This window comes from Besnoitia besnoiti, chromosome IV (assembly GCF_002563875.1).
Source record: "Besnoitia besnoiti strain Bb-Ger1 chromosome IV, whole genome shotgun sequence".
NCBI classification, from domain to species: Eukaryota; Apicomplexa; class Conoidasida; order Eucoccidiorida; family Sarcocystidae; genus Besnoitia; species Besnoitia besnoiti.
Window position 1 is genome coordinate 1,918,561 of NC_042359.1, and position 17,720 is coordinate 1,936,280.

General features: G+C 59.7%; 2 protein-coding genes across 2 annotated transcripts; one reads left to right on the forward strand and one right to left on the reverse strand.

Moving 5' to 3' along the window:
* Positions 1-327: 327 nt before the first annotated feature.
* Positions 328-7,403, reverse strand: BESB_054070 (uncharacterized protein; the record flags this gene model as incomplete). Its single annotated transcript, XM_029363842.1, has 13 exons — positions 328-570; positions 818-1,234; positions 1,686-1,904; positions 2,271-2,401; positions 2,661-3,003; positions 3,435-3,491; positions 3,688-3,841; positions 4,111-4,213; positions 4,399-4,501; positions 4,777-4,920; positions 5,460-6,263; positions 6,559-6,687; positions 7,272-7,403. 13 exons carry the CDS (start codon positions 7,401-7,403, stop codon positions 328-330), a joined length of 2,979 nt encoding a protein of 992 aa, XP_029219765.1.
* A 2,861-nt stretch (positions 7,404-10,264) lies between these two features.
* Positions 10,265-17,643, forward strand: BESB_054080 (uncharacterized protein; the record flags this gene model as incomplete). The annotated part of the gene is made up of 7 exons (XM_029363843.1): positions 10,265-11,592; positions 12,060-12,122; positions 12,652-13,047; positions 13,404-14,604; positions 15,050-15,147; positions 15,538-15,642; positions 16,167-17,643. 7 exons carry the CDS (start codon positions 10,265-10,267, stop codon positions 17,641-17,643), a joined length of 4,668 nt encoding a protein of 1,555 aa, XP_029219766.1.
* Between the last annotated feature and the right edge of the window lie 77 nt (positions 17,644-17,720).

Sequence of the window (17,720 nt, forward strand, 5' to 3'; positions counted from 1 at the left end):
AATATGTATATATATATATATATATATATATATATATATGCGTGTACGCAGAGGCCGCTGCCCTTGGTCGGTGTGAGAATATCCCTTGCCACACACAGTGGCGGTCTGCGCTCTCTTTTCCCGTTATCGCCTATCCTCTTTTCTTCGCACGGAAATCGCGCGAAAGTCTGTCCGGCAGCGGGGGCCCTCGTCCTTGCTCGCTCGCTCTGTCTTCTCCACTTCAATTCCCTCCACAGCGGCGCTCCCTGTGGGCTCGGCGTGCGTGTGGGGGTTACGGTTGAGGGTTTCGTTGGCCTGTCTCGGGTCTGAGATCGATTTTTTTTAGGCCTAGGGATTCATGACGATGAGGCGGATCTCGGATTTCATCACGCCGTCGAGCGCGGCGGAGGACACGAGGAGAAGGCCCCACATGAAGGAAGTGAACCAGAGGGCGGTGTACGCGTTAGGCTGGTAGTTGCGAATGATAATTGGGTGTGGAACCGGCAGCAGGCCGACCATTGTCGTCTTCTCGAGAAACTGGAGGATGTCCTGCTGGTCAGTCACCTCGCGCCGCGCGCACTCCTCCTCCACCTGCGACGCAACGCGCAACTCACGCAGAGCCGCTTCCATACGCACATTTGCATTGACATCGAGCCACAAGAGACTTCTAGGCACAGCTGAAGAGAGACAACACATGCGAGAAAAGGAAAATCGTAGCTCAAAACCGACTGAAACCTGCAATGAACACACTCCCACCGCACAGGCGGGTCGCACGGCAGGGGGGGGGGGGGGTGGGATTCAGCTTCTCCCTCGCGCTGTGTGTGCGTGTGTGCTGTACCTGAGGCAGGAGGCAGTGAATCAGCCGCAGAATGGTCTGCAGGGGGAGCTTTTGCTTCCATTCTTCCAGCCACTCCTCAGTCGGCTCCCAGGGTTCTTCTTCCTCGCTCCAGGTCTCCTCGGCGTCGTTTTTGACGGCCGCAGCTCGCTCGTCTGTGCCGTTGGGGCCTGCCTCTCTGTCTGCGTCTGCACAATCTCTTCGCGCTGGGCTGGCCTCTGCGCCATCGCCCCGCGAGTCGCCCTCCTCTTCAGCCGCGCTTGCGGGGGAAGAAGACTGGCGCCGCTCGTTGCCTCCGTCGCCCTCGGCCTTGTCGGCGCAGGGCGAAGACCGGCGGAAAGCGGCGGGGAGCGTCAGATTCTCCAAGTCGCAGAAAATGTTCTTCTGCCGCAAAATCGCGTACACCAGCTGGCTATTACCCTGAAGAGGACACGAGGGCGAACCCGACCGCGAACAAACATGGCAGGAGTATAAATATATATACTCGGCAGAATATGTGCTTTAAAGCCGCGCCACGTCATCGAGCGAAGCGGTGAGGGGGGCGACTGATGCCTGTTTTTATTCCGCACGCAACACACGAGTAAAATATCTAGCGCGAACAACACACGCCAGTCCAAAAAAACAAGGCTAGCACCCAAGGCAGGGTGCGTGGACATACATTTAGGCATCTGTCTATACAAAATATCCTTGTTTGTTGATGCATTTGAAGGATACAAACGCGCACAGCCTTGGGAATAGGCGCCTGCCTGCTTTTTAGGCACAAGCGTCCCTGCTCCCAGGCACCTCTCCGCGGTGGATACATCGACCTTCACACATACCAGATTGCATACGGCCATCGTGACCATCGAGTCTTTTCACTTTCGGGGCTCACCTCGAACTGATACTGAATGAGGTTGTTCAGGACGTCGAGCAGGAAGAAGACGTCGTGGTAGTGCTGCGGCGCCGAGAAGAGCCAATGGCGCCGCGTGAGTCGTTCCATCATCGCCATCAGGCGCAGACAAGACTCGAGACAGAAGGATTTCACGTACGCGCTCACGTTGCAAAGCACCGTGAGCAACATGTCCACCAAGCTGTCAGAGCTTCCTCGGGGCTGTGCGGAAAAAGAGAAAAAGACACACGAGTCAAACATGTCGCAGAAAAATGAGCCAGCTTCGGCGCAGACCCTGTGCGCAGCTGCATCCCCGCTTGCGCATCCATTTCATGCTTTCATCCAGCCTGCTCGCTGACCCAAATACTCAATAAGCACTACCCGACAGCAGCTGACACCTCGCGGTGCTTGTTTACCCCCCCTTCCTTCCCCACACCGTCTCCCTCCAACCGCGGAGTGTGTCCTCTCCAGCGCTGCCCTCTCCTCTGCCTCAGTTCCCCTCTCCGCCTGCCGCAGTAGTTCGACTTATATTCGGGTGTCGCCTCGCTCCTCCCCTCTCCGCCCTCCTCCTCCGTCCTCTCCGCTCACCCCAGTGGCGTCCATGACGACGCGGTGGACTGCGAGGCAGAGGAGATCGGCGTAGCTGCCTTGGAAGACCGGCAGGTCGGCAGGCGCTTTGCCCGTGAAGGGCTCGTTCAGGCGCACCGCGAAGTCTCTCTCTGAAGAAAAAAAAGAAAACGCCGCGGCCAGGTTGCGCAGCGGAGGTGAAGGAAGCGAGCTTGAAAGAGGCAGAGGGCCGCGACGCCGTGCAGAAGCAGAGCAACGACAAAAAGAGGCAAACGGAATCGACGACGCGGGAGGAGGAGAAGAAATCACGGCAAAAACGCACGTGAACAAAAGAGCGCATTGAGGACGGGTTATGCATCTACGCTGTCCAGCTGGTCGCGAGAGACGAAGACAGCGATCGTGCTCACTCACCTGAGGAGAGAACGAGAAGAATAAATGAACACATATGAAGCAGCCCGATGCGCGAGAGAGCCGCGGCAGACTCTGCAGCGCTGACCGACGAGGAGCCATCTCCTCTTCGGTCCTCGGCTGCCTTCCAGGTGTCGCCGTTGGTCGCTGGGGAAGACGCTCTGGCCGCGGGGCTCGCCGTCCCATCCGACCCGCTCGCTCCCGCGGGCACTGTCTCCTGGGCTCCAGCCGCACCCGGCGCCGGCACGCGGCGATGAATGAAGTGCGAGGCATCCAAAAGCAGGGAAATCAGCGGGCGGAGCAGCGCGTGGGAGCCGCGGCGAGAGCAAACGTGGCGAAGAAAACTCTGAAAAAAATCCCAACACACGCGCAAGCAGGCACAAAAGGTTGTCCTCTCATCCACAACACCCCTGCAACACTATATATCTACATAAGGACATATACAAGTATATATATATATATATATATATATATATATATATATATATATATATATATATGAACAACAAATAAAAACTCATGCACGCGGCAGCAGAGAGAGGAGAGGGACGAACAGCCTCACAGAGGCGCCGCGTGTGTTTTAAAAATATGGAAGAGACCAGGAACTTCGAGACAGCGTTTAGCATTTTTCTTGAGCTTACAGATATCCACGCACATATCCATCTATCTATCTGTTTCCCATCTAGTTATCTATCTACTGTTTTTGTGCCCATTATTCGAGATTTTAGCTATTTATTTTGGGCCGCGGCACACGCTCCGCTGTTTCATTGGTCTTACCTGGTTGAGAGTGAGCAGGTGCCAGGTCAAAATGAGCAGCTGCTCGCAGAACAAGTCCTGCGGAGAGAAAACAGCCAGCCGAGAAAAAGATGAAACCTCAGCGGAGACGCGGACCCAGGGCTTTCCAGTCCTGGCCCGAACGACACTTGAGGAGAGACACGACGGCGAGCTCCTTTCCCGTCTTTTCTCCGTCCTAAAAATCGCGGAATGAACTGAAAAAGTTTTGAGTGGCGGTGCTTCTGCGCTCCCTTACGGGCTTTCCTGACGGGGAGACGCCGCGCGCGCGGTAAGCTGCACTGTCTAAGAGGCGCATTAGGCCATCGTAGATGAAGTCGAATTCCTCTGTCTTATGGAGCCCGCTCAGCATGCTGCGGAAAACATTTCGCAGCGCTGGCGTGCCGGCCTTCCTACGAAGGAAAGCGAAGCACAGCAGCAAAACGAAGCATGTCAAGGGAGAAAGAAAGATGCAGTCGAGGGCAGATCGGCTCTTGGCGGCCTGAGCACACTTGGTGGCGCCAGAGCGGGCAGGCTGTCTCTTCACAACGGAGAGAGGAGAAGCATGCGCGCACGAGAATACATCACAGACCTGCGCCCCTGAAATGCAACGCAGGACAGCCTAAAGTATCGCTTGAGTGAAGAGTTCGCAAAAGAAAAGCGATTCTGGAAAGGGACTGACCTGCCTGTCTTTTCTCCCTTGTTGGCCTCCGTGTTTTCTGCGAAGAAGCAAACAAGAATGAGATGTCCCACACGCAGATTGACCTCGGAGTCACGCACACGGTCTCAGAGACTGTCCAGGGCGCAGATTTCCGCGGTGGCGCATTCAAATCTTCCTGTGTACCTACTTGCGCAAACGCGTAGGCGTTCTGCGAGTAAAAAACTCACACGCCTAGCGCCGAGCTCACAGGCACCTGTTGAGAATGGAAACGTCACAGCGAGTATCTGCGAGGCATGGAGATTGAATTACCTTCGGGGTGCACAAAGACCGACACGTTGAAGTCCAGAAGAATAATCAGCAGCTGCAGGGCGGCGGTGGTCATATCCTGCGCCTCGGGGTTGGCAAAGATGCTCTGCGAAAAACAGAGACAAACATGAAATGGGAGTCTCCTCCATCGAAGGCACGCGATCACTTCCGCAGCGCGCCGACAGACAGACTCAAGAGATCAAAAGAGACTCCAAAACAATATCTACATAAAGGCAGAAAGAACGAAAGATAAACTAAAAGAAATAACAAAAAACGAGGAAGATTCGACAAAAATCCTGCAACGAAGTAAACTAGCCTCGGCGGGCGCGAAGAAGGTAGACAAAAGGAAAAAAAGCCCGAAAAATCGGAAAAATGCCTTACGCTTCCGAAGAGACCGCGCTTGGTTGCATCGGCCGCGCACACGAGGGAGAGCAGCGAGCAGAACAAATTCGCCGTGTATGGAGCGTTCCCTGCCGTTGCGACGCGCAGCCACGTGGGAATGTGAACCTGATACTCGTCAACCGTCTGGGAAAAAAAAAACGGCGCAAACAGTCGCTCACGCTCCTCGCAGGCTAGACGCTACCCCACACGACCACACCAGTGAATGCCTGCGACACCCATTCGTGACTAAACATATGCATATATATATGTCGATAGTTATACATATAGATATAGCTAAGCCTATATTTATATAGATACATGTAGAGAGATGGACAGAAGGTAGGCATACAGAAATATACAGATATAGATCTACGTACGGACAGGCAGACACGGAGGAACAGATACAGAGGTAGAGGCAGAGACAGACATACGTAGACAGACAGATGTAGAAAGATCCAAGTGAAAAAACAGAGACAGAGATAGAGATGTGGGCCGGGTCCAAGTCGGTCCGCTCGCCCCGGTTTGCAGACAAAGAAAGAAAATCGCAAGGCGCTCCTCGACAGGGGCACGCGAGTCTTTCACTTTGATTTTTGACGCTTGTGTAGACGAGTGGAGACGCCTTCTTCGGCGAGCGCGTTTCCACGGCTCGTCGCCCAGCCCCCCCTCCCCCCCTCTAGACGTACGTTGTAGAGCGTGCCTGCGAAGCACGCGATGAGGCATTGCATGACTTCGGCGCGGTTTCTGGCGACCCAGGCTGGCGCGCGGTCGGCGTGATCAGCTGGCGAGCCGACGCCGCCCTTCCAGAGGAAGCGGGCGTCCAGTTTGTGCTTCGGCAGGCTGGCGAGGTCTTCGCGGGCGAGCGGCGTGCCCGGGACCGCTGCGGTGAAGCCGCGCAGAAAAAGCAGCCAAAACAAAAGATTCACGATTTCATTGCCCAGCAGGACTGGAACCGCCTCGCCCGCGCCGACGCCCCCCCCCGCCGAGAAGAACAGCCTCGGCGCCAAGCCGTTGCGATCGCGGAATGGAGACGCCGAGGCGTCTGACACGCCGCGCGCGTCGCCGATGGAAGACCCGCGCGCCTCCTGGTCCACTCTCTCATCTTCTTCTTCTCGCTTGCCGTCGTCGCGAAAGTCTCCGCTCTCCGCCTCCTCTTCGCCCCTCTCTCCGGCGGACGCACACCTGCCAACCCGCACCTCCTCCGCCCCGCTGGCCGCCCGGTCTGCTCTGCAGCGAGGCGATTCTTTCGCCATGTCGCCGCCGCTGCCGATCTCCTCGCCTCCAGTCCTCGCCGAGACGCGGCGCGACGCGGGCGACAGGCAGCGGAAGTGCGCAGTCCAGAAGATCCGCTGCTCCAGCTCGCTGTCGGTCAGCAAAATCGGAATCAGCCGCGAAAACACGCGGACTGTCGTCAACAGCACACTAGACTGCTGCACCGTCATAGGAAACTGAGACGCCGACTCCGCCGCCTGCGTCGCCCTTAGCGTAAGCTGGGTGGAGAAAAAACACACAAAAAAACGGGAAACAAAGCGGATGCGGAAAGCGACTTCGGCTGGCGAGAACAGGCACTCTGGAGACCACAAACGACATGTGAAATAGAACCTCAATGCACAAAAAAAAAAACAATATCTGCGCGGAAACCGGGTGGGATTGTTCCATGAAGCTCGACTGCCTCGGCGCTGCAGATAGGAAGAAAAATGGCCATGTTCGCTGACTTGGGAAGCTCGCAGGGACAGGCGAGCGCGGAGAGAAGCTTTTGTGGAAATGCAAAGAAGCGCAGCTTACGTGGTCCAGGAGATCGGCGAGGGCGCCAGGGTGATCAACGGCCGCTTGGAGGATTTCTTCAGGCGTCCCGAGGCAGGCCTCGACATCCTTTGCGCTTAGATTCGCTCCCAGAAACTGATCCAGGAGACTCTGAAGAGCAAAGACAGGAGGAGCAATCGCTCGAGTCGAAGCAGCTACTCGTGCCCCGCATGCATACCAAAACAAACAGCGAAATATAAAAAAAATCAGACAGTGTGCACGCACAGAAGGATGCAGCTCCACCTGCCACCACACTTCAAACCTGCGGAAACCGAGTGCAACCCCTCGAAAGCGGCTTTCCAAACGCGAAAATCCCCCCCTGTGCAGATGTTTGGATACACGTGGAGAGGCGTGCAGCCTCCTCTCCCGTCCCGTCCCCCCCGCGGTGTAAACGCCCTCAGTAGCACGTAAAAAAACTTCTGAAGAGGCATACGCCGAGAGAAGAGGGAGTGAGACCGCACAGCCCACACCGAAGAAGGCACGAGGATGCGGAGACGAGTCGACAGAGAGAGGACACCAGCGAACGAACAGATGAAACAGCAATTCAATGATAAAACACGCGGGAGGCCCAGGGCAGACGCCAGCGACTGGAAGACGAACCCACGCGCGGCTGTCCAGGCGCTTGTTCACTTGAGTGCACCACAGACTCGGGTCTCACGAGTCTTATTGTCTGCCTCAGCACGTCACACACTTACCACGGACTGGTTCGGCTGGCCTATCTCCTGCTCGGGGCAATCGTGTCGTGGCTGCTCGCCCAACGCGGTCGTCGCCTCAAGGAGACTGCGGAGCTGGAAGTCTCCGTGCGCCTTGCTGTCTGCGTTCCCCATGGCTCCAGCCGTCGCGTCTGTTGAGCGTCAGCTTTCAGCAGGCAGAGGCGCGAGGAAATGAAGTCTCTCAAGCTCTTAATCCTTCCGCAGCAGTTGCTTTGGGGTCTCTCCCGCAAACCTCTCTTGCTTCTCAGGCCGGCGCGCGTGTCGCTGAGAAGAAAAGGTTGGGATTTCCTGGCGCTGCTCTGAGATTCTTCGTCCGCTGCCTGCGAACTCGCCTTTCTCTCCTAGACGCCGACGCGAGAAAAAAGAAGAGGACGGGGGGGGGGGGAAATTACGACACGAAACCGCAGTGACCAGGTTCGCTGCCCTGAGCGGCCCAGCGAGCCTTTCCACATTCCGCGCGCACTCAAAAGAGAGGGAGAAGCCAGAAAGCTGCAGGACAAACGACAAGAACCCGGTGAGAGAGAGAAGCGGCAACGGGCGGATAAACGGAGAAAATGGCGTGGACAGGGAAGACAAAATGAACAGAAAAGCCTGGAGGAGAGAGTCACAAACGAAGACGAAACTTATCGGCGGACCGCGGGCCAAGGAGAGAGAAAACGTGGAAACAAACTGAGAAACGGCAAGACGAAAACCGACTCGAGAGACCCAAACAAAGAAAGAAAAAAGGGGAAAAAAGAAAGGAGAGAGAGGATTAGTGTTTAGGCTGAAAACGACGATTGAAAGGATGTGCAGAAGGAGAAAGCGAGGAGTGAACCAAGACAAAAAGACGGGCAGCGAGATACGCAGGGCTCGTTGCGAGCGGAGGGCAGAGTGCCCAAAGGACGCGGAGGAAAAAATCCGCCAAAGAAGCCAGGCAGAGACTGTTCGGTCGGCGGCGCGGAGAACGAGTCCTGCCCCGAAGACAAGCCCTACGTGGCAACGGAGAGAGAGAAAAGACGAAATGGGAACCTCAAACGCCCGCTCAGCGAGGTTCAAAACAATCCTGGCGAGAGGCAGACGAACGAAGGGGGGGCCTCTCACTGAGGAAAGGGTATCAAGGCGTAATACAGGACAGGCGGGAGCTCCCACGAGCGAGGCGCGCGCCTTGAGTACTGTAGCATGGAGGGAGAGTTACCAAACACAGGAGAACGGAGGGTCCAGTCCCTCTCCAGTTTCGTTCCCGGCGGAGCTTGGAAGGAGAAAACACGAGCATCGGTGGGAAAAGACCCGGTATTTGTGCGAGCCAGCAATGGAAAGAGGCCGCGCGGCTTGAGGGTCTCGGCGGGTTTTTGATGGCTAATTCGATGCGATGCTTTGCGAACTGCAACCGCACGCATACACCGAGGGCACTGGCGCACACGCGAAGCCGAAGTTTGCTCAGAAAATCAGAAAAAGCGACAAAAGGACGCAAGTCCTGCCTCTAGCGTTTGTCCTCTGCTGAACGCAATAAAGGGAAGAGGACAAGACTCGCTGTTGCGCTGCGCAGGCAACGTCCGGTGTATATACAGCGTAGGAAAGAAGTCGCAGGAGGAAATCGCGGGAAAAAGCGATCCGGCTTGTGAGAAAAAAGAGAACGTGAAGAAAGGCAGGGGTGTTTTCGCCCGTTTACTAGAGGGGAGGAGGTTTCTTGCTCTGCGGCTTGCTGCTGCATGTGACCTAGAGAGACACCCCTTCTCCTTCTCCTTTCTCGCCGGCCTGTTGCTCGCTGCACCGCGACGTCCGCGCGCGACAGGAGTTCAACTGTTCTCTCCCGTCGCTCCACGAGCCCTTTGCATCGTTTCTCACGATTAAGAGGGAGAAACGGGGGGAAAGGGAGAAAAAATGATGCTTCTTCTCGCGGCCGCGACCCCCTTCGGCATTTTTTCCTCCCCGTCCTCAAGAAAACGGCGGAATCGCCCACCGGAAACGACGCGTAGCGGCTCGCCCAGATTACACGCACATTAGGCGTACATGCATTCAGCGTCTGCAAACGATGGATTGGCTCCTCTCCGCAGAATGTCGTTCCATTTCTTTCTGTGAGGAGAGGCCGGAAAGTCGGCGACTCCTTTTCCTCTCTCGCGGCCTCTTCGTCAACGACTCGCGTCTGGGCAGCGCACGTTCCCTCTTCGTTTTTTCTCGCTTCCCCTGTCTCACTTCCGTCTCGCGAGGCCGTCGTCGTCGTTTCCTCTCCGAAGCATCCCGGAGAAGCAGTTGGCCGGCGACGTCATCCCTTCTCCGCCCGCGGCTGTCGTGTTGCGCGGTCCCCGCTCCACTTTCTTTTTCCTCTTGCCTCGTTGTCGGTCTTCCTGTCTCCTCGCAATTCGCTCAGCCGCAGAAAAGAATGTGGGCGCGGCGCGTCCGTTCGTGTCGCCTTCGCCCTTTCCTTCCGTATCTTCGCCGCTACCGCGACTTCCTCCCGCCCTCTTCACCGCTCTCCCTCTGCCTGCTCGCTGTCTCTCCTCTTTTCCGTCTCCTTCGTTCGGCTCTCGCCTGCAAGCCCCGTTCTTCGTCTTTTTGCCTCCTTCACTCGCCAGTCTGTCTGTCGCGCGTACGCTCGTCTCGTTCTCTCTTGTCGAGCCTCGGCCCCTCTCGCGTCGTCTGCCTTGCTGAGGCGCTGAGGCTCTCTCGCGCCGCCCCCCGCGTTAGCGTGCGCAGTGCGTGGGTCGGCGTAAAGATGTAGTGCGTCCACCTGTCAGCTAAGTTTTCAGATTTTTTCCTGCGTCTGCGCAGCGGCGGCCGCCGCGTCAGTGACCGCGTCCTTGCGGCTTGGAGGAAGCGGCGTGCAGCGTCCGGGGCGCCCCTGTGTGCGGCTACGGAGGCACTCGAAACGAGCGGAGACCTTTTCGGCTTTGAGCGCCGGATGCCTCCCGTGCGCGGCCGCGCGCTGGTGTACGGCTGGAGCAGATCCAAGGCCCTGAGCGCGAGTCAGCGTCCGAGTGTTTCCCTCGATCGAAGCCATGGGTAACTCCCTCGGAGTCGATGTGACGGCCTGCACTGTCCGCGTCGTTTCCGTGGCTACGAGCCCGCAGCGCCCTTCCGCGGCGCCCTCCTCCGACTCGCCCTCCTCCGCCTCGCCCTCCTACGCGTCTGCTTCCTCCTCGCTCTCCTCTCTCTCTTCGTCTGGTGACGGCATTTTGCGTCCGTCTTCTAGCGCGTTGTCGCCGTCTGCGGGCGCCGCGGCCTCGAGTCTCGCGTCGTCTTCCTTCTCGCCTGCGTCTCTCGCAGCTACTCCGCGCTCGGCGGCGTGTCGAGGGAGCGCCGACCACGCCGGCGAGGAGTGGCGGGCGCAGAGCCGCCAGAGGCTCTTCGTGCATGGCGTGCTGAAGAAGCTCCTGCCTCGCATCGAGCTCCAGCGACTCCATCACGCCCTGCCCTGCTCCCGATGCTGCTCCGAAAGCCGCCCGAGCCCCGCCCCCGCCGCGCAGGGCGCGGAAGGCGCGGCGGGCGAGGAGGCGCCCGCGCGCAGAGGGCGGCACCAGGAGAGACGCGAGGGCGAGGCGCGAAGCTCCGCAGAGGCGGCCAGCGAGAGAGAAGAGACGGCGAGCCGCGCCGGCAGAGCTCCGCGCAGAGAGGACGCGGAGTCGCCGACGCCGGCTTGGCCCCCCGAGGCGTCGCGAGCCGCGGAATGCGCAGGCGGCGCGCCTTATGAGGGCGAGGAGAGGAACGGAGAGAACGGCGCAGTCCCGTGCGCCTGCACATCGGCGTGTTCGAGTGTCGTCTATCTGTGGAGCATGGACTGGGCGGATCTCGAGACCGTCCTGCCTCGCGCGCTGCCGTTCCTTGAGCGCGGCTGCCGCATCGCGCTGACTGGCAACGGCTGCTTCGAGCTGCAGAAGCTGCTCCAGAGACACCTCATCCTGTACGCTTTCCCCTCCCTCTCCCCGGGCGCCGCGGCTGCGTCGCTCTCTGCTTCGGCCTCCGCTGGGGGGATTCCTTCTCCTCGTCCTTCTGCTGCGGCAGCGGCTTCTGCTGCGGCAGCGGCTTCTGCTGCGGCAGCGGCTTCCGCTGCGCCCGCGTCGGCGGCGCCTCTTCTCTGTGGAGATGGGCGAGGGAGCGGTCCATCGCGGAGCGCCGCGGCGGGAGGCGAGCGTCGCGCGCCCCTGAGCAGCTTCTTCCCGCTGCCCGCGGAGGACGTCGCGGCGGCTTTGCATGCGGAGAGTCTGGAGGAACGCCGAGAGAAAGCGAGGTCGCTGACTGTCACTTTTGAGCGCGAGAGCGTGTGCATCATCGAGGCCTTCCACTTCCTCATGCAGCACTTCCCTTCAACTGTCTTCCGCTACGAGGGGTAGGTCCGAACTCGAGGGAAGCGCCGCCGCTGTGGGGGCGTGGCGCAGGGCTCAGGAGCGGCTGCGAAGCGACTGCTCTCCGCCGAGATCGGTCGACGTGTCTGTCTTCCGGCGTGGCTAGGGTGCCTTTCTCCTCTCGCTTGCTGGGGTCGGGCAGTCTACGCGACAGTCAGCACCGACATTGTCAATGCAGCATTTTTCTGAGTCTCAGCTCTACGTTGCCCTGCTGGCGGCTGTCGCGCGTGCGGGGCCCCCGCGTGTTTTTGTGTTGTTTTTGCCTCTTTGACTAGCGGCTTTCTTTCGCTATCCTTGCTTGCGATACGATCCTGAAAGCGTTTGGGCTTCGACGCGAAAGGCGATGTGCTCTGAAGCTAAACTTGTGCAACTTCGGTTCCTAGTTTCAACGAGCCTTGTACTCCAAGCGTTTGGTTTTCATCTTCTCTTTTGTCGATAATGCTGCCTGCAGGACGCGCCGCGCGATGAATGAAGCGCCGACAAAGGGACATGAAGCCGACGAGTTCTACGAGTGGTAAATTTTGTTTTCAACGCCACGTCTCTCTCGTTTTCATGTCGCTGTCTCGGCTTCTCTTTCTCGTCGCGGAGGAGGGTCCCCGGGGTCGCTCTCTCTCTCTTTTCGTCGTGCAGTCTCTCTGAACTCTCTTCGATCTTCTATTCTTTTTTCATCGCGTGGGCGCACGATGAGATCAGGAGAGCATGCGCTGCGAACCGCCTCTCTCCGTTTTCAGAGGGGATCGCGGCGCACCTTCGGGGGATATGCTGCCTCGACACTCACACGCGTGATGCCTCTCGAGCTGTCTTTGTGTCCTCTCTGCTTTGCTCTCTACAAGAGAGTGTGTGGAAGCGCCCCTCTCTCTCGCTTGCTCTCTCTGCTTCGCGGCTCAGTTCAAGAGTCTCTGCTCCTCTCCGCATGCGCGCGTGTTTGGATCTCTTCCGTCGCGGGTGAGTGTGTGGAGAGACGGCGGTCTGTGCGGCTGGAAGCGTCCTGCAGTCGTAAAGAGTGTGGTGTGTTTGAGTGCGTCTCTGTGTGTTGTTGTCAGCCCTTTGACGCCGGAGGAGCGGAGTGCGTTTTATCCGTATCTCCTGGTGAATTTGAAGGCGGGCGTGAGCTTCCATAAGGTGTTCGCAGCGCCGTCTGCGAGGACGCATCTCTATCGCCTGCGCGATGAGCAGACGCTGCGCTTCTCTTGTACTTCTTCTTCGGCGTCTGCGGCGGTGAAGGGGGAGGCGGAGGAGGCAGAGGCGCTTGAAGGCTCTGAGGACGACGAGGCTTCGCAGAAGGGCGCAGGGGGGCGGCCGCCGTCGTCTGTGGTGTGTGCGGTCTCGTCGCCCCCTTCAGCCTCCGCGTCTGCGCCATTGTTTTGGGAATCTTCTTGCACCAGTCAGCGAATCGGCGGCTCAACGATCGGCGGCGCGACGTTCATGGGGTTGTGCAGGTACGAAGAACTCCGCGTATTCTCTCTCTTCAGTCTCGCGCGTTAGTTGTATCAGTCTCCGCTGTCGTCTGCTCTCTTCCTGTGCAGTCTAGCGCTGCGTGACGCTTTCTCTGCGTGTTTCCTCCGTACGTTCTTCTTCCATCTCCCGTGTTTTCGGCTTCTTTCACGCGGCTCGACTCCTCTCTGTGTCCCTCCGGGCGTGCGCCTCTCGAAGCACCCCACACAACCCGGGGGGGGGGGGAGGGGGGGTTTAGGGTTGCGCCCCGGCGCCTTGGTGGGGTGTCCAGTTTGTTTCTTTGGCGAGTGCAGTCCGGAAATTCTTTTTTTTCGGGCTCCGCGTGCGCGTTTCGCATCAGACTGCTGCTGCCGGGAGAGTGGAGCCCGAAGGATCTCCTGCAGCTGGCCGCGACGGGCGACAACCGCGTCTGCGACATGCTCGTCCGCGACATCTACGGCGGCGGCTACGACGCAATTGGGCTCAAGCCTTGCACGATTGCGTCCACCTTCGGGAAGCTCCAGCACATTCCCCTCAAGTTCTTGAGAGACTACGCGATCTGGGAGTCCGACACCGAGAGCGTCGCGCCAAGGAGGCACCGACGCGCGGCGAGGAGCCAGGAAGCGCGGTGGCGGCGGAGACGCGACTGGGGGGATCTGGAGCCAGCCGGCGAGGCGGTCTGTCCCCCCGGCGCCCGTCGCCCGCCTCGCGTTTCGTGCCGCGAGGCCGAGCCGAACGGAGTCGGCGGACGCGCGACCCGAGCCGCCCAGGAGACTGCCGGCGCGGTGGCGAGTCGCGCGTGTGCGGAGGCAGGCAGTGCGGCAGCGAGGGAGGGAGTGGAGACGCGAGGGGAACTTCTTTCCAGCGAGGCAACGCTCAGCAGAGCCAGCGTGGACGGAGTCGAAAGCAGAGAAGTGCGTGAAGGGCGGAGTCCTTCTCGAGAGGCGGAGCGCCGCTCGGTTGACGTCGCTTCGGAGACGAAGAGAAAGGACGCAGAGTCTGTCTCTGCGGGAAATGCGCATGCGGGAGGTGAATGCGGCGCGGCCGCGTATGAGGCCTCCGCAGAAGAGACGGAAGGCGAAGCGCGAGGCAACGTGGACCCGCGTGGCGATAGCGACGCGTGGGAAGGAGAGGAGTCGGATGCGTGTAGCTGCTGCTCTTGCTGCTGTGCGTCCTCGGGAAGCGAGAGCTGCTCGTCTGGCGCGAGAGGAGACTTGGACGACGACAGTTGGGGTTCGAGTGTGCTCGAGGAAGAGGATGAGGAGTGGAGCGAAGAAGACAGTTTGAGCGGTTCGCCCGCGGAAGGCGGCGATGAAACTGCGGGTTGCGGCGCAACAACGCGAGACCAAAAGTCGCCGTTCTTCACCTTTTCGAGCGTGAGCAATTCTCTCGCGCGGCAGGGCACGAACCTGCTGAAGACCGATGCGCCGCACAGCCAAGATGTGGAGGGACAGTGCGGTACAGAAAGAGAAACTGAACGATTTTCCCGCGGGTCCTTTGATGCGGACCTAATCAAACTTGACGGAGACGGAAAACGCGACATCTGTCTGCAGTACCGAAGAGTAAGTCTGGTGTATGTGCACCGAGCGATGCTGGGGAGGGCGGCAAGGCAGCGCGCGTGAGGCAGCAGAGGCGGGACGAAGAAGCTTTGTGTCTCTTTTCCTGTTGTTGCATCCGCGTGTCTGAGCAAACGTAATCTTGTTGAACGCATGTGTCAAATCTAGAGCTGCTGCTCCCGTCAGCGAGATGCAGTCCAATGTCGCGTCGACATTTCGGTTCATCGCTCGGCTGTATTCACGTTTACCCGAGGCGAAAAAAAGCTGGTATCTTCTGAGTCGTGGAATTCGCGCCGTCTGTGCTGGAAAGGTTACACTGGCGGAGCACCTGCGCGGGATTCATGCTTCGCGTCTGTCTCATTTTTCGTGTCTGTCTCACTTTTCACGTGTGTCTCATTTTTCACGTCTCTCTCATTTTTCGCGTTTGTCTCCGTGTCTCTGTGGTATGCAGCCGACCGGACCCGATATCGTTCGGTCTCTTTTGACGCTGATGAGTTTCAACGTCGCTCAGCAGGCGTATCTGCATGCTGCGCTCCACGGCCTCAAAAGGTGACTTCCTTATATTCGCCTTCGTTTCGCGGCGTGGGCGCCTTCGCTGTGTGGAGTTTCTTTCTTTCGTAGCTCGCAGTGCCACAGACAGCCCGCGCTGCTGCTGTCTGTACGTTTGCGTCCGCTTTCACCTCTTTTCGCTGTTTCGTTTGAGGGCGCATCCCTCTTTTTTCTGTCTCGGCGGTCGCGGAACGCGTCAGTCTTTGGTCTCAGCCGGGCGCCGTCGCTCAACGTTTCTGCTGTGTGTGCGAGCTGCGGAAGCGGAAGTTTGGCAGCGGCAGGCGTCGTCTTTTCGTGCTTCGTCTTCGAGACGAGCGCCTGTGTGTCGCCGCGCGTTTGCGGGTCGGTTCTTAGCGGTCTCTTGTCTTTTTTTCTGTGGCCTGCCGCCAGAATCGCGCTCGTCGGCTTCCTCCTCGACGTGCCCGCCTTCCTCGCCTCGCTCCAGCACTCCGTTCGCTTCTGGTCCAAGAACGAAGTCCGCGTTTTCTTCTGCAGGTGAGTTCGGCGCGGAAGCCGCGGCAAAACATCCGCGAGAGGAGGGAGCAGAGAGGTGCGAGGCATGGACTGGAGGGGGAGAAAAGAAGGGTGGTTTAGGGCGTCGAGGTTTGTGGCGACGCGCGGGAGCCGCAGTTCCATCAGTGCTGAGGCACGGAGAGCATCTTGCAGTTCAAAACAGAATGGAGAAAACGCGAGAGAGAAGAGGGGGAAGGCCCCGAAAGCGACGAAACAGGATGGAACAAGGCTCGGCACCTTCGCGAGCATGGAATGTCCTGTCGACGCTGTGTGGACAGTCCGTCGCTCGGCCTGGGATTGTATTTTTGTCAAAGGGTGAAGAAAAAAACATTAGCTAATCGTTGAAAAACGAGTTTGAAGCAGTTTTTTTTAAATGGTAGATCGTTTCGTTGAGTCCGCTTTCCTCTCATTTCGCCTTTTTTGTCCTCGCCCCTTCCTCCCTTGCGGCGTTCGCGACCGCTTCTTCACGTCGCGGTGCGTGTGCGTTCCTTTTCTGACTTTTGCAGCTTGTCTCCCTTTCTAGGTGCCCTCGGAGCATCTCTGGCGCATGCGCGGTTTCTGTTCGCGACGCGTGGCTCCGGGCGGGCAGTCGACGTGCAGGGCGACGATTTTTTCTCTGCGCCGCACTCGCCCTCATCGCTCGCCTGTTCAGCCTGCGGGCACGCCTCGGCGTCTGCAAAATCCAAGTGCGAGAAGAGCCCGAGCTACCTCTCGATTTCCTGTTCGTCTTCCACTCGAACGTCTTCGCCCTTCTATCCCTCAGATCCGAGCGCGGGGCTCTCGCCCGTGCGACACGACGCGTCCGCGCTGCCTGCGCAGAGTGCAGCCTCGCACCGCGCCGCTGCCTCGTCGCTCGCCCCGTGTCCGCAGGGCGTTTCCTCTTCATCTGCCTCTTCTCCCGGCTTCTCCTCCCTCTCTTCCGCCGCCTTTTCGTCTTCTCTTTTCTCCGGGTCACCGCCGTTCTCCCTCGCGGGCGGCGACCGCAGAGACGTGCGCGTCCGCGCGCGAGCGAGTGGCTGCGGGGTAGGCGGAGACGCGAAGGCCGCCGGCGAAGCGAAGAGGCCCGCGGGAGAGGAAGGCGACGGCTTGGGCTCTGGCGTGCCGCGCAGACCTGCCTCCAGTCGGGCGCTGTCGCAGCCTGCGCGGGGCTCTGAGGACGCGCGTGTGCACGTTTCGGGTTTCCACGGGGCTGGCGAGGGCGCCGACGGCGCGGAGGAGGAGCGAGACGGGGGGCACGCGCTGGCGCGCGGAGGCGCGCATCCGTTGGCTCTGCTCCCGATAAACTCGCGGCAGCAGCGCGGCTGCGTGTGCTGCCTCCTCTCGCCTGCTTCTTCCGCGTCCTCGCTTGAGGCATCCGCAGGCTCTGCTGAGGCGGAGGCCGCGCCGCTTGTCGGCGACGAGAGCCGCGGGTCATGGCAGCGGCCGCTGCTGCCTCTTGCCTTTCTGCATTCATCCGCGCTGACTCAAGAGCCCGGCCTCCCGGCGGCGGCGCTCCCAGCCTGTGCAACCGATGAGGTCTCCCCCGCCGAGGCGCTCTCGGCGTCCTCGCTCTTTCCGCCGATCTTCCGCACGTCGCCGCACCCGCCCTTCTCGCCTGCGACGCCGACCTCGTTCGTCCCCAGCGACGCGCCCTTCTCGACGCGCGCCGCCTCGCTCTCTCTGCCGCGATCGTCGCCTTCGTTTGCCGCGTCCTTCTCCTCTTTGAGCGCCTCCTCCGCCGCCTGCGCGCGGCCGTCGGCGCGGCGGGCGCCTGCGTTTTCTCCTTCGTTCGCAGAGGACGCGCACGAGCTGGCGGCCTCACCTGCTTCGCCTCCGCCGCTGCTGCCGCCGCCGCTGCTCCCGCCGCCGCCGCCGTTCCTGCCGCCGGTTGCGTCTTGCTTTTACTTGTTGCCCCGCCGCGAGGACTGGAGAGGTCCTGAAAAAGAACACGCAGCGAACGCCGCAGTCCACGACGCAGAGCGCCTCCGCGAGCGCGAGCGGTAGCGGGCGAAGACGCGCCCCTCCCCCTGCCCCCCCCTCCGCGGGAGAGGCCACGACGCAGGCGACGGAAAAACGCACGC